This window comes from Malus sylvestris, chromosome 13, assembly GCF_916048215.2.
Source record: "Malus sylvestris chromosome 13, drMalSylv7.2, whole genome shotgun sequence".
Lineage (NCBI taxonomy): Eukaryota > Viridiplantae > Streptophyta > Magnoliopsida > Rosales > Rosaceae > Malus > Malus sylvestris.
Window position 1 is genome coordinate 6,084,282 of NC_062272.1, and position 14,548 is coordinate 6,098,829.

At 39.8% G+C, this 14,548-nt stretch overlaps 3 protein-coding genes across 7 annotated transcripts; 1 reads left to right on the forward strand and 2 right to left on the reverse strand.

Annotated features, from left to right (window-relative positions):
* Positions 1–169: 169 nt before the first annotated feature.
* LOC126597288 (ubiquitin-like-specific protease 1D) lies at positions 170–5,416 on the forward strand. Of its 3 annotated transcripts, XR_007614207.1 has the most exons (15): positions 170–596; positions 866–923; positions 1,089–1,183; positions 1,273–1,538; positions 1,675–1,717; positions 1,944–2,029; positions 2,140–2,172; positions 2,284–2,379; positions 2,492–2,594; positions 3,000–3,097; positions 3,740–3,865; positions 3,959–4,073; positions 4,430–4,537; positions 4,656–5,033; positions 5,175–5,416. XR_007614207.1 is itself a non-coding variant. In XM_050264069.1 (14 exons), exons 1-14 carry the CDS (start codon positions 246–248, stop codon positions 4,797–4,799), a joined length of 1,722 nt encoding a protein of 573 aa, XP_050120026.1. In that variant the 5' UTR covers positions 170–245; the 3' UTR covers positions 4,800–5,118. The 3 variants fall into 3 exon arrangements, 2 of the variants coding, with proteins under 2 accessions (XP_050120026.1, XP_050120027.1); XM_050264069.1 differs by lacking the exon at positions 5,175–5,416 and having other exon boundaries at positions 4,656–5,118; XM_050264070.1 differs by lacking the exon at positions 5,175–5,416 and having other exon boundaries at positions 1,947–2,029; positions 4,656–5,118.
* A 1,637-nt stretch (positions 5,417–7,053) lies between these two features.
* LOC126596344 (uncharacterized) lies at positions 7,054–10,450 on the reverse strand. Of its 3 annotated transcripts, none has more exons than XM_050262898.1 (3): positions 10,259–10,450; positions 8,322–10,134; positions 7,054–7,386 (listed from the first exon to the last, which is right to left on the reverse strand). In XM_050262898.1, the coding sequence occupies exons 2-3, from the start codon at positions 10,091–10,093 to the stop codon at positions 7,380–7,382; spliced, it is 1,779 nt and encodes a 592-aa protein (XP_050118855.1). In that variant the 5' UTR covers positions 10,094–10,134; positions 10,259–10,450; the 3' UTR covers positions 7,054–7,379. The 3 variants fall into 3 exon arrangements, with proteins under 3 accessions (XP_050118855.1, XP_050118854.1, XP_050118856.1); XM_050262897.1 differs by having other exon boundaries at positions 8,322–10,139; XM_050262899.1 differs by lacking the exon at positions 7,054–7,386 and having other exon boundaries at positions 8,318–10,139.
* Positions 10,451–11,149: 699 nt separating this feature from the next.
* Positions 11,150–13,697, reverse strand: LOC126596343 (uncharacterized). The gene is made up of 4 exons (XM_050262896.1): positions 12,722–13,697; positions 12,354–12,566; positions 12,161–12,252; positions 11,150–12,064 (listed from the first exon to the last, which is right to left on the reverse strand). The coding sequence occupies exons 1-4, from the start codon at positions 13,487–13,489 to the stop codon at positions 11,341–11,343; spliced, it is 1,797 nt and encodes a 598-aa protein (XP_050118853.1). The 5' UTR covers positions 13,490–13,697; the 3' UTR covers positions 11,150–11,340.
* Between the last annotated feature and the right edge of the window lie 851 nt (positions 13,698–14,548).

A 14,548-nucleotide genomic window follows, 5' to 3' on the forward strand; every position in this document is an offset into this window, starting at 1 on the left:
ATTCGGTTTGATTAGCCCGGTCTACCTATATTCAAGTAATATTAGGGTAAATTTTATAAATTATATGACGTATTTGGTTTAAAAAATTGGTCTACCGAACATTATTTTTATTAGGTTTTTTATTTTGTCGTGACATAAGAAGCTGGTGAGTCAGTATAAAATCACAATCGGTGAGAAGGGAGTGTGAGAGCTTCCAATTAAAGAGAGAGGGAGAGTCGACATTTTGGGGGTTTCGCATTCTCTGCATGGAGGAAGAGACGGGGAGGAAGAGGAGGATCGATGTCAGCAAGGTGCTGGATAGTCTCGACGACAGCGGCGACCCGCTTGAGAGGGTGGTTTTGCCGGAGTCAAAGCGGAAAGCTACGGCCGCGGAGGAGCAGCCGCCGAAGCAGTCCGGAATGGGGGGCGGTGATCAGCAGCGGGATTATTTATTCGAGGACATAGGCGATCGCGAGCTGGAGGAGAAGATTAAGCGGCAGAAGAGTAACATTGAGAAACTGAGCCGCAGCTTGCCGGACAAAGGCGAAAAGCTCCGGGTGGCTCTTATGCTGTTGGAGGACGAAAAGGAGCGGAGGAGATGCAGTCTGCTTGAAAAGGTGCGTTTTGCTTTTCTGTTCTGTTTGGTTTCTCACAAAATGGAGGCAAAATTGAATGCAAAGTTTTTTTTTTTTTTGGGGGGGGGGGGGGGGGGTTTAATACTTCATTTCTAGTTTTATATTGATGTGCTTCATACCCTTTTCAGTCTGGCTGGAATTGCTGGAAATCAGAATTCTGAATGTTTATGTAGAAGTACTTCTCAGAAAAGTGCTTATCAAAATTGATTCTGAGTCTTCTGACTGTAGTTGCTTTGGTTTTCATTGAATAGAACACCAGTAGGTGGGAGGAGCTCGCACAAGCCACGAGCTGTAAAAACAGAAACATGGGTAAGCCCTTTCTTTCATCGATACGTTGTGTTAACTAAAAGGTTACACATTAATTGAACCGAATTTGCTACGGATTGTTTGCATGGTTAAGTAGTGTGGTGTTGCAAATATCATTTTATATGTTTTGCGGTACTCGTGTTTAAGAAACTTAAATGTGGCTTCTAGATGATTCTACTGGCTTCAAAAATGAGACTGCAGCACCTCTGGCAAAGCCAAAGTCTGAATTTGCTTGCCATTTTGAACAAAAGATGGAAGAAAAGGTAATGCGATCCACCATATTCTTCTCTATTGTTTGAATAAGTAGCTTTTAAAATTTAAATATAATTGCTTCAGTCTATTCTTAATGCAGTCTGATTCTAGGACAGCCAGTGAAACTCAAACAGAATCATCTCTTCTTCCATGCAACCGGCAGAGCATGAAAAGCAATGGAAAGTTATTGCAAAAAGGAGGACGGAAAGGTCGATCTTCATCAAGATACGTACCTCGTCAATGCTCTAGCAGTTTTAATCATAAACAAGAAAAATGTTCTCCTTCAAATGGTGGTCATAAAGGCGGGGCTTCTTTCCCTTGTTCACTTCGCCACGTTGCAGAAGACTTGTCTAGTTGTGGCAGAAAGTAATGATCTTTTCTTTTACCTCATTCGCTTTCAGTGTATTATCTTCTATTGAAATTCTAACTACACTAGATAGCCTTAATGGCTAATACCCCTTTTATTTAATAACTTGCATTTCTCTCTTTTCCTTCTTTCCAGCTGGAATGATGCTTCTCAAATAAATGGTTCAAGGCATCAAAAGGTACAATGTCTTGTGTTTCATTCTACATTTTATCTAGGCACCTTCTTTTTAACTGGAAATGTTGGAATTAGTGAGAAGTTGTCTTGGTGGGTGAAACTTTTGCTACAATTAGATATATTTTAGTGTGATCATTGCCTTATGGGCTTTGTGTTTTTTTCCTGCCACAGTTTATATATCCTGTCACCTTCTCCATTTAGTAATTAAATCCATAGTTTCATGATTATAGCAGGGTCAGACAGTTGTAGAAATTCTGGATGAGGAGGATGCTGAACCTGCGGACACAGCAGAGCAAGAAGAAGAACTTCCTGAGGGGTACCTATAATTTAAAAAACTGTTGCTATTTTTTTTTTACCGTGTTTCAGGCTTAGCCAAATTTGAGGTTGATATTAACAATAATCTGTTTACCTTGTCTCTTTTTCCAGCATTAGCAAGGTTAAGATCTACTACCCATCAAGGTACAAAATCCCTTTTTGGAGATGATGCAAAGAGACCCCTTTGAATTTTGAGGATATAGAGCACAACTGATAATCATGTGGTTTTTTTTTTTTTTTTTTGGTCTTATTCAGAAATGATCCCAAATCTGTAGAAATCTGTTATGCGGACATTGGGTGCCTTGATCCTGAAGGCTACTTGACATCAACTATCATGAACTTCTACATTCGGTAAGCTGTTTTAGATGTATCTGTAAATGCAGATTTATAGGTCACAATAACAGACATACATTCCTATCTTTTCTCATATCATATATGTGATGTTGCAATATCTTTTGACTAGATATCTACAACAACAAACATCCCCAACAGACAGAGCGTTACACAACTTTCATTTCTTTAATACATTTTTTTATGAGAAACTCAAGGAGGATGTAGCATATAAGGTAAGTATTTATCTTGTTCTACTTTCAGTGCTTGCTGTTTCTGTTCCAAAAATTGGGTTAGTAAAATTGGTAATCCATTTGTTTTAGAAACTCAGAATCCATTTTTTATGTGCTTAATGATCGGCCAATATGGTCGAGACTTTCAAAGTCTTTAGAGACGAAGGAAACTACTCATACCATATAATTTCTTTTACACTTTTAGAAAGTGAGTGGAGACATCTGGCCTAGATCTTGACTCAAAAGCTCTTATTCACAAGAATAGACAGTTTTTCTTGTGTATGATAAAATACTAATCATATTCCTATGATGTATACATATATATGTACATACACACACATATCAGTATATCATGCAATGGCTATATCATGCTCATTTTTCCTAGCTTGTTTCCCTTGTACCATGTAGGGGGACGACAAGGATAAACATTTTGGCAAGTTTAGGAGATGGTGGAAGGGTGTTAATATATTTGAGAAGGCATATGTACTTATTCCTATAAATGAAGAGTAAGTCTTTTTGTTACTGCTAAGATTATGTACTTGTAGTTGTAAGATTGTTCATGGTAGAAAAATGTGGCAGATGACAATGGAAATACTTGCTAGAAAGCTCATAAGTGGAATAAACTGTTTGCCATCTTGGTGCTTATTTGATATATTTTTTTTTAATTTTAATTTTTACTTGATCAAGTACTGAAAGATGAGATGCTCCTTAACAGAAGAAAAAGGATGAAATGTTGGAAGCCTTGTCTGGATTAATGCTCACGCGAATGTGGGTAGAAGTTATTGTACTTGCGTGTCTGGCATGGTTAGTTGACTTGACTGCCTTGCCAATGACTAATGACTTTTATATAGTTGCTACCATTGTAGTAAAAAGCAGTAAGCGGGATAAATCCTGTATCTAACTAAGATGAGGCTGGATCAATATGGTTGACTTTTGAACTCGGATGAATGGTATAAACACAAAATGCTCAAGAAAAAAAAAACTTATATAAATCATTTTCTCTCAGTGTTTTAGTATTCATCAATTTTCAAATGTTATGATAAACTATTGTGGTATGTTTTCTGTATCCTAGTTTCCAGCTTTTTTTTCTTTTTTTGTTACTTAAACTACCAAACATATGATTTCATTCTGGTGTTTGATGTATCCAGTAAACATTGGAGTCTAGTGATTATCTGCATCCCTGACAAGGAAGAAGAATCAGGACCCATTGTACTTCATTTAGATTCTTTATCCGGAGTCCATTCTCCTAGATCAGTTTTTCAAAATATTAAAAGGTGAGACAAAACATGCCCTTAATCTGTTTACGTCTTGCTAGGTTATTTCAATTAGTTAATGGTGATGGAATTGATGACTAATGTCCTAAGCAGCTATCTGAGAGCAGAATGGAATTATTTGGGTCCAGAAGTTGCCGTTTCAGATCTTCCTATTTCCGACAGTATATGGAAGCATCTTCCCCAAAAAATTGAAGAGAGAAAACTTGCGGTACATTTTGCTCTTAAATTGTTGAAGTTTAAATGTTAGAATGCCATTACTATCAAAAAAGAAAATTTGTTCCACATTTCCATTGGCATATGATTATTAGAATTACAAGTACAGTATTTACTTAATTTTGAGATGTTATGTGTTAAAATTGTATAAGATCATAAAGCTCTTGGACATTTCACTTAAAACTTCAAATTTCACTTAAAACTTCAAATTTCACTGTGGCTAGGAAGTTGGAAAGGTTGCTAACATCCAAAGAATACCCAGCTATCCCCAAAGTGCGGGGCATGTTGGGCTTGAATGACTAGCCTGCCTTGGTTGGTCTGAAGCTTACCACTTTTTGTATTTCCCACCAGGTCCCCCAACAGCGAAATGAATATGATTGTGGTCTATTTGTCCTTTTCTTCATGGAGCGCTTCATCGAAGAGGCCCCTGAAAGGCTGAAAATGAAAGATTTGTCAATGGTATTGTGTTTCATCTGTTCTCAACCTTTCCGTCCTTAAAGAGAAAATAGAATGATCTCAAACATGTTTCTTCTGTTCTTAACTTTTCCGTCTTCGATTAATTATTTTGAACTCCCAGTTTGGCAGGCGGTGGTTCAAACCTGAAGCAGCTTCAAGTTTGAGAAAGAAAATCCGGAAGGAACTCAGGCAAGAATTTCGAGATGCATATTTTGTTAACCTCTCAAAAGAATCTGCTCCAGCGGTTGGTGCTTCTGAAGAATGAACCGGCATATGGGATACTGACTGAATCCGGTGCACAGATGTAGCAACTAACTCAGCATTGAATCAGGTCTTTCATCCATGTACAGCTCAGAGAGGGTGTAAATGATCTTTTGAGTTTAGCATTGTATAGCGTGGGAAAATCGGTTAAAATGCCATTTTTTCGAGAGCTAAGAAGATACCAGATTGGCCAGGACAAGGCGTGCATCATAGTCGTCTGCAGTACTGACCATTTCTGGTGAGTTAGCATGGTGCTTCAACTGTATAGTACGGAACAAAGATAGTGCTGATAGATTTCTTAATGCAATGCTCACCATTTTACACCTTATGCTTTGAAGAGATGCTTTTTCCTAAAGTGATTTCCTGCCATTTTCTTTAGGAGTGCTGAAGCAACGTGGTCGATTCATACCCACTTGTAGCATTTCACGCATGAGTAATAATTTTCACGTTCTTTCTTTCGGGAAGGGAGGATTAGAAAAATCTTATTGATTGCAGCTGTTTCCAAACCTCCGGGAAAAGCATGAAAAGAAAACTTATGATACGGTCCCTCTGTCACTTCAAAAGTGAAAGGAGCGATCTTGTAATTCTTGGTCTATGAAGTACATTGTTAGCTTCTCTGTTTGATTTTCCCATTGAGGCCAAACCTCCGCGGTGTGCACAAACATCTTTACTTCCAAACGGATTAGGATTCTCTTCCTTCTTCTTTCCATCCCCTTCCATTCTCACCTCTCACATTCTCTATTTTGTCTCTCTTTTTCTATAAAAAATTAATATAAAATGTTGACATGGTTTAATCATGACCGATGAAATATGAGAGTAGGGACGGGGAGGGAAAAAAAAAGAGAAGAGAATCTTATTTCCGAACAATAGTGCTGGAGAGTTGAAAGGGGGGACAAGCAATCTATTCGAACGATAATGCTGGACATTTATGTCTACTTTTCCACCTTTATGTCAATATTATTTAAAGTGATTCCACCTCTGTGGATTTTCAACTTTTAATTAAAGTGTTAAAAAATGTGTAGTGTTTTACAACTTTGTATGTCAACATTACCCGCAGCCGTCTTCGCACTTCCAAACAAGGTTCTAAAAGATGCTAGACGCTAATCGGATTGCTAGGCGGGCACGCTTAGGTGGATTAGGTAGATTTAAATAAATTCATTATATTTTGTGTAAATAAGTGTTTGTTTATACTTAAAATATATATAATTTCATCATAAACTACAAAATAGAATGATATATGTATTATAAAGTATTGGAACATAATGAAAATATGGGAAACAAGCATATAGTGTGTGCTTATTTAAGTATTCAACAAGTCTCTTACAATTTATTGAAAAAAATTAAAAGCAAATTGAAAGATATATTTTCTATCTATGTGAGTCGTAACCTAGGCAAGTGCCTAGATGGGTCTGGCCGGGCTAGGCGGGCGCCTCAATTGGTCTAGGCGTCATTTCTTAATTTTCAAACGCCTAGGCATTAATCGAACCGGTGATTAGCCGCCTAGCGCCTAGGCGGTGCTAGGCAGAGATTTTTAGAACAGTGCTTCCAAACTCTGCTGGTTTCACATTTAATTTACACATCTAAGCAAAAATTGTTAGATTTCGTTAAATCAAATAATTTAATAGCTTTTGATCGAATGTGTAACTTCAAAGTGACCATCTAACGGACAAATGTATGCATGTGAATATTTATGTTTAGTACAATCACCTTTTTATCGTCATGATTATGACTATATTAATACGTGTAAGTATTATAGCCAAGTGAATGAATTAACGGAGGAAATTGTGTTGGACCCACCAATAATATCATTGATGTACAGCAAAAAATAATTTGGTGAGGTAGGTAGTTGAGATTAGGATATGTTTTAAAAATAACACATTTATATGGAATTTAAACTTAAAAATTAGAGATCTCAAATTCCAAGTTAAATTTTCTCTGTTTATAAACCCAAACACGAAATAGTTGTAGAATGTGAGTGACGAATCAACAATTCCTCATATCCCACTCCAATGCAGGATAAATCTAAGGGATAGTTGCAGAATTTAAGTAGTGGATTAACGATCAGTCGTATCAAACACATCTGCTACCTTCATGTAATTAGTTCCTCATTAGATAATTTGTGGATGAAAATGCAAAACCAAAGTCGAATATTTTCTACCTGCCACTGACGTTTCAACGTGTGGGACATGTATTGCACCATATAGTGGAAGGTGCAGTTTTTGCTACAAGATTATATGCAAGCAGAGGAGGACTATCACTGGCTGTCAACTTCTCAAAGTCTTGATAAAATACAAGTACATAAACATTTGCAAAAACGTTACTCCTGTAGAACTTCTCAAATTCTTCAAAACTACAAGAACAGATTCAACAAAACGCCGAAAAATTTGTATTACAAGTACATATGGTGATTGTAGTAAGATAAAGATGTAGGCAGAGTTTGTGCTGCAATCTTTATACGTAACCTTAAGTCCGGCAATCCCCAAGATGGGCACATCCGATGATAACGGCACCATACCCCCCACATATGGAACAGAAAAGGGTACATCAAGTTACCGTCCCTCATCCAAACCGAAGTGGAATGCAGCTAGTCCCTGCAAACCACACGAAAAGATTAATCAGACTTCGTATATTCTAGGAGAGTGCAAGGTATGGAAAATTTAGTCAACTGATACACATGCGTGTAAAGCAACTGCAACATCTCTTAACGAACAATGAAACCAATGAATCAATTGCGGGATGGAACCTACTGTCGTTAAAATCAATCGCATAACTAATTTTGATGGCTCAAACTAAACTACCAAACATGAGAAGTGACGAGCTTGTTTTAAGCGATATAATGCACGACAAAGAAACATATTCCATAGCACAATTAGTAGCATTTATCCATTTAAGGTTTGATAAAATAAAGTCAGCACATTGACTTTATTTCGATGTTTTTCAAAATAAAGGTAAAACACATGCATGCACAGAGAGAACTTTTGAATTTTGACATTATAGCACAAACAGGGAAAGACAGAATGATTCGAAATAAAGGAACAGGGTGGAGGGGGATTTCTCCCATCCTCAAAACTTATATTTTTCTAAAACAAAATTATTGCTTCACATTCCTGCCTTAAAAGAAAAAAAATTCCTGCTCCACCCTATATCCGTGTCGTGGGTGGAGGAAAAGAAGCTTCTTCCAGAGAGAAAGCAACACATCTCAAGTCTGAATCCTGCATTTATAGTTCGCAAACATAGAGGCTAGATGCGAACAAGGTCAAGTTTGGTATCCTGAAATTGCTACATACACAAAATATACAGAGCATCGCATTACATCAATACACCCTACTTAGCTACCAGATATATCGAGCATCAAAAGTTGGCATTACGAATTCATGGCATGATTTTTTGCAGACATGAATGCATATAGGCACATCGGTTAAAACAACTAATTAAACTAATAGACACATAAATCAGAAAACCAAGTATTGCACGTATGAATGATTACAAAGCGGCCTAAAGTGTTACAAAATGAAACTTTACTTACCAGTACTTAATCAAGCCATCCCAGCCGCATGTTGCAACTTTACTTTGCTCCAAGGGATGCCATGCAGCCCCAATGCATACCCCTTCATGACATTTGAGAGTTCTGAAGACTTTGCATGTCTTCCAATCCCAAAACCAGCATCTACCTTCACCATCACCCGACATAACAAACCGTCCGTCTGGCGAGAAATTGACTTGGCAAGCATACCCGGCGACAACATGCCCGGCAAACCTCTTCTTCTTATTGAGCTGAAACTTCTCCCTAGTGCTATAAATCAGAATCTGATTGTCCATACTCTGTGCTGCAAGCCAATTGGAATTGGGGTGCAGTGAAATTGATGGCATAGAATGCATATGAGGCTCACTAATATACTTAATAACCACAGGGATCCCAAACTCCCATACGCGAAGCGACTTGTCATCGCTGGAAGTAACAAACCTACGGTTATTATCCACAAATGTAATCGTATTCACAGCACCCAAATGCTGATCATACTCTTGATTTATCTTCCCCTCATTCATATCCCACTGAACAATCTTCTTATCACTCATACCTGCCAACAATACATTCTGCTTATCCTCGTCTGGATTCAGCTTGACAACATAAGGAACCTTCCCGGTTGAGAATGTAGATATCACCTGCCCAGTTTCAGTATCCCAGTACTTGATATTCTTATCATAACTAGCAGTCAAAAACCTACTCCCATCATTAGAGAAACAAATATCCCGAACTGCCTTAGAGTGACCCATGTAAGTTCTCATACACTTTCCGGTATTGAAAACATCCCAAATCTTCACCTTGGTATCCATCCCGGCAGAGAGAATCAAATGCCCGTACTTAGGGAAGAACCTAATAGCAGACACACCCTTCGTGTGCCCGCTCCAAGTGTGCACCAACCTCTTTGGAATATAACAGTGATCATTAGACGCCTTAGCATCTCTCGGCGGTGCAATCCAAGACCTACCCTGATAATCCCTCTCTTCCTTCCCATGAAACGTAGTCTTCTCAACCACAGCCTCACCCTTATCGCCAGCCCCTTTCTCTTCGCCTTTCTTCTTGGCATACTCCTCAGCATACTTCTTCTGCTCCTCAGTCAGCTCCGTTGGCAGACCCTCCTTCTTTCCCGCCCACGGACTCTTCTTATTCTTCATCAACCACACGTCACTAGCCGGGTTCTGGACCTCCTCGGGGTCCATATCTTCATCCTCACCCTCACCCTCATTCTCCTCCAATTCCTTCCTCTTTTCAATCTTCCGCTTCTTCTGCTCGTGCTGGGGAATGTTATACACAGAGACGGCGTCGTTCTTCTGCAAGGCCTCGAAATCTCCAACATAATTGTACCCAGCAGAGGCCGATGGATCAGCAGCATACCCATACTTGTGAAAAGTATTGTACTGCTCGTCGAACACGAAGGGCTCAATCGATGCGTCCTCCACGAAGCCGAGCTTGTGGTTGCGCATCCCCTGGGCGATGCCGTCCTTGGCGTACGGGTGGGATGGGCCGTAGATGGGCGCCCATAGCTGGTCGTACGTGGGGTTGAAGCCGACGATGTGTTGGGTCGGGTCGATGGGGCGGGTGGAAGACCGGTTGGCCCCGGCTACCGCCAGGGCCAGCATAGTGTCGTCGACATTGGGCGCCGCGGACTTGGCGGGGAGGAGCCGAGGCGGCGACGCGTCTGGGGAGGACGGTGCGGATTTAGGGTTTTGGTTGTGCTCCTCTGGCTCGTTCGATTCGTCGTCGTTTTGATCAGAGTATGCTCGGAGAAGATCCATTCATAGAAACAAAGACGAACCCTAAGACCTAAATTTGGTCCCTGTGCTGAAAAATTGAGACTTTATACATTAAATTTGAAATTGGAAATCGAACAAAAAGAAACCGGAAGAGAGGGATTGGATGGGAAATAAAAAAATTAGATTGGGATCGAGAAAGATACTTACCGGCGGCTTGGAGAAGGAAGACGGCAGTCGCGAGGGTGGGCACAGGAGGATTCTTGGCGGGGTTGAGGTTTTGGAATAAATTGGGGTTTTCCAGGGGTTTCGATTTGCGTTCGAACTTCGAAGAGGGAAAGAAAACCGACTAGACGCTGGATGGGAGAAGGGTAGTAGGAATCCGGATTCTCTTTGTGAATCTCGGTATCCGTGAATCATATCTATTTATCGTACATTATGCTATTAAAAATTATTTTAAATATTTTTATTTAAAATTAAATACAAACAAAAATTATATGATGTACGATAAATGAATACAATTTACGAATCTCTAAGATTCTTATAAAAAAGATCCGAAGAGGATCTGTTAATGGATGAGGATTCCATTTAGATCTAAATGATAGGATTCTAAAGATTCTCACATTTTAGCTATTCATCATATATCGTACAGTCAATTTTCGTCATATACTATTTATGTTTAATTTTAAATAATAAAATTCAAATGATTTTTGATCGCACGATATATGATAACCAGTTAAGATGTGAAGATCTATATGATCCCCACCATTTGGATCCGGAAGAATCCTCATCCCTGTTGGGGATAGTAGGGGTGTCATTTCGAGAAACTTGTGAGGGTATTATTGGTATTTTAAATTTATTCCTTTTTATTTCTTTTTTGGAGTTCTGACTTGTGTAGTAGAATTAGGGACTTGGATTGTCTGTCCTCCCATTTCGGTGCCCTCCTCGTACCCTTCTGTTTTGTGTGGTCACGGTTAAGCCACGTCAATATTTTATATTATTTTTTATAAAAATAATAAAACAAAAAGAAATAGTAATATAAAATGTTGACGTGGCTTAACCATGACTACAAAAACAGGAGGGCACAGGAGGGCACCAAAATTAGAGGGCAGACAATCCAAGTCCCTTTTTTTGTGTATGTGGGATGGTCTATATTGAATCACTACACCCTATGCTATCACCATTACATGCAAGAAAACATATGCAAATAAGATATTTCAATTCAACAAATGCAACAGAAGAAAGAATCCCCAAATAATGTTACTAACGCAAACACTAGCAATGCCAACACTTCAAGGATTCTTCACTTTGATCCTCAACTTTCGAGCCAACTGGGCTGCTTTCGGATGCACAGGCCGCTTGCTGCTGTCACACTGTTCTACTTCCACCCAATTAATCAATCTGAGAATGACAGATTGGGGCACTTTTCGGATATCTTTATCCGTTGTCGTGCCTTTTGTTTTCTTCATCCCCGTCTCCAATGCCATCTCAATAAACTCCATAAACCAGTTCCCAGCTTCCGTTTCGATCTGCTTACTCAACCTGATTGTGTTGCTTAAGCTGCTTATACTAGCAGAAGCCGGCTTCTTGTTTTCGTCGTTCTCACCAATGGTTTCAAGACTCAGCTTTCCAAGCGGAGTGGATGGTGCTTTCGGCTTTTGATGAGTAGAGCTTCTCAGGAGCTTCTCGAACGTTGTTGTTTTCTGCTCGCTTCTTTCAGGAACGGCTGCAACTGATTTGTACAATGCGCACCTTCTTTTCGACAAGTTTAGTTTAGAGTCCACGGAGTTTTGAACAATTTCATGCAGGACGGAAAATTCTTCATCATCTTGATCTTTATCTTTATGCTGCTTAACTTTTGGAGTGGTCTGAGTCATTTCAGAAGCTGAAGTAGCCGCTTGTATCGACACCATATCGTTTACTGATTGGACAATTTGGTGATGGAATTCGAGGAATTTATCAAAGCAGGCTGATGGGGCATCTGCTCTAGCTGTTCTGCACAAGTTTGAAAACATCCTGCACAAGCAAGCATTGGTATTGATCTTAGCAAACAAATATCTCGAAGTTCAATTTTTCACTACTATATAAGAAAAAGGAGGGGATTCGCTTTACTTGAGAGATCGAACTAAGGTATCCGTAGCTGAAGCCTCTCTGAGTGCATTAAGGGCAATCTTCTGAGCAGAATCTCTATGCTGCACAGCTTCCTGCATAAATACAATCTCATCTCAAGAGTCAAAACCCAAAAAAAATTGGTTTCGGTCGTAAACTAGAACTAGAAGCAACACTTGGAGATGAAAGTACTTACTTTGCCAAGCAAGCTGAGCCTTCCTGGTAAATTCATGGGGAGGATAGTGCTGTTTTCGTTGCACACATTACCAGGCTGCGGCTGCTGCTGAGAATTCGTATTTGTCTCCTTCAAGTTGGAGGATTTCTGTGCTGCATCTCCAGCCACATTGAGTGAAGTTGCCACTCTTGCATTTCGTAATCGCGGTGGTGGAGTCGAGCTCTTCTTTTTTTCCTACAACAAAGCAAGAATTCGCTTTCTCAGCCAACAAATACAACAGTCTTCAACAAACAAAATCAAACATTCTTCCACAAACAAAAGTTCTACTAACTAGAAAAATCAATCTGTGCAGCTCAGAAAAATATGCTAAAGAGGAACAATGTACCTACAGCTGAGTTGAAGGGGCTAATTGGGATCCTTGGCTCTCGATCAGACACACTTCTGCTTCTCTGAAACTTCGACATAGATGGCGTGACACAGCTCTTTCTCAACGCAGGGCTTTCACCTCCCTTCGAATCTGCCATCTTAGCCAGAAGTCCACCACCAAATGAACTCCGAATCCCCGAAGTCAACCCTCCGTCTCTTCCCACTCTCCCCCTAATCATTGGAGACATCGACCCGTTTCGCCCGCCTCGCTCTTTAACAGGAGTGCACTGATCGAAATCCAAAGGAACAGGCTTTAACAACATGGGAGACGAAACCCCATCAGCTCCATTAAGCCCTGTTCCCCAAGACCCCCTTCTAGTGGGCTTCAAATTCGACATTTGTTCGCTTTTCTCTCCCTTCTCCCTCAGCCCCATCAACGGCTCCGGGGTACCCATCAGAGGATGCCTGCCGGGGAGCGGTTTGGCTCCCTTCACCACCGGCACCGGAGACCCAGGCTCCAATCCATCGACATATATAAACTGACCCAACTGCATTTTATTACTGAGAACAAAGTCATTGTGCTCCGGAGGAAGGCTGGCGTAAATTGAGTGGGAAGAATCGGAAATTTTGATGTAGAAGCCCTGTGTGGGCCAAAGGCTCTTCTCATCGAGGTCCACCGGGACGATGTCGGTGACCTGCAGAAGCGCGCTCCGGTACTCGCCCGTGGGCTTGACCCCTGTGTTCATTCCGTCCACGAGCTTGAGTAGAATTCCCGGTGCCAAAGCTGCCATTTTTCGCCTTTTCGAGGTTGTTGAATTGGGGAAGATGACGATCGCAGTCGAAGATTCAGGTAGCAATTTTGTCGGAAAATCAAGCAAATTTGAGTGGGAAATCGACCGAGTTTGTTGAGTTGAAGACAGTTCTTAACTCGTCGAAGGGTTTGGGGATAAGAAGTTGGTGAGGTTTAAGCTGACCGTTGGCAACGGGAACTATCTGTGCCAAAAGGTTACTTTTTAAAAATTCGGAGATTTTCGAACGTTGGGCCAACGGTCAGATTTTGCTGGTGCGTCACGTAATCTTTTTCAAAATGGAAAGGGAAGTGTATTTTTCTACCCTTTTTATAAGTGTATTTTTTTTTTCCAAATATAAAAGATTCAGAGTGTAGAATGAAATTTTTAGAATACTAATAACAATTTCCAATAAAAAATATCCCGACTTGCTCGTTTCATTGATCCCAAAAAGGGGTAAGGGAGTTGTTTATTTTATTAATTTGGTATGAAGTTTTATTGTGCTCAAACCAGTTTGATCTACCAATTAAACCAGATTCACAATAACAACGGGAGTTTTAACGAAAAGTCCGTGGTACTGTTCACTTTAACGAAAAACCACATTTTTACACTAAAAAATCATAGTACTATTCACTTTACCCTTCATTTTGTCTTTATCGTTAAAACTCAAAGTTTTCAAACTCTTTTTCATTAGTTTTCCTATTATAAAATTCCAAAATTACGCAATGTGGCTTTGACAGGTCCTTGCAATTTCTTCTACAACCTGTTAATTGGACACAAATTGACAAAAAAATAACACTTTCCAAGTCAACTTGTTAACGAGCCGGATCCAACACGAACACAATCCGTTTGCCGGGTTTAAACATTAAGCATGACAATTTCTTACATGATCCATTAATCCAACACGGATTGTCACGACCCATTAACTAGTAGGCTCCTGTAAATTTTTTTTTCTTTTTTTCTTTTTTGATCCAGGCTCCTGTAAAGTTAATACTACAAAGTTTACAATACTTTCCCACTACAGAAAACGAAAACTGAAATCTAGCAATGAAATGGTTATCA

Excerpts from the sequence above, each read along its gene's own strand:
- LOC126597288 (XM_050264069.1), top strand. The coding sequence starts at position 246 with ATGGAGGAAGAGACGGGGAGGAAGAGGAGGATCGATGTCAGCAAGGTG. Across the intron at positions 597-865 it reads GATGCAGTCTGCTTGAAAAG|AACACCAGTAGGTGGGAGGA; the intron begins GTGCGTTTTGCT and ends TTCATTGAATAG. Across the intron at positions 1,718-1,943 it reads ATGGTTCAAGGCATCAAAAG|CAGGGTCAGACAGTTGTAGA; the intron begins GTACAATGTCTT and ends TCATGATTATAG.
- LOC126596344 (XM_050262898.1), bottom strand. The coding sequence starts at position 10,093 with ATGGATCTTCTCCGAGCATACTCTGATCAAAACGACGACGAATCGAAC.
- LOC126596343 (XM_050262896.1), bottom strand. The coding sequence starts at position 13,489 with ATGGCAGCTTTGGCACCGGGAATTCTACTCAAGCTCGTGGACGGAATG. Across the intron at positions 12,253-12,353 it reads GGCTCAGCTTGCTTGGCAAA|GAAGCTGTGCAGCATAGAGA; the intron begins GTAAGTACTTTC and ends GTATTTATGCAG. Across the intron at positions 12,065-12,160 it reads ACCTTAGTTCGATCTCTCAA|GATGTTTTCAAACTTGTGCA; the intron begins GTAAAGCGAATC and ends TTGCTTGTGCAG.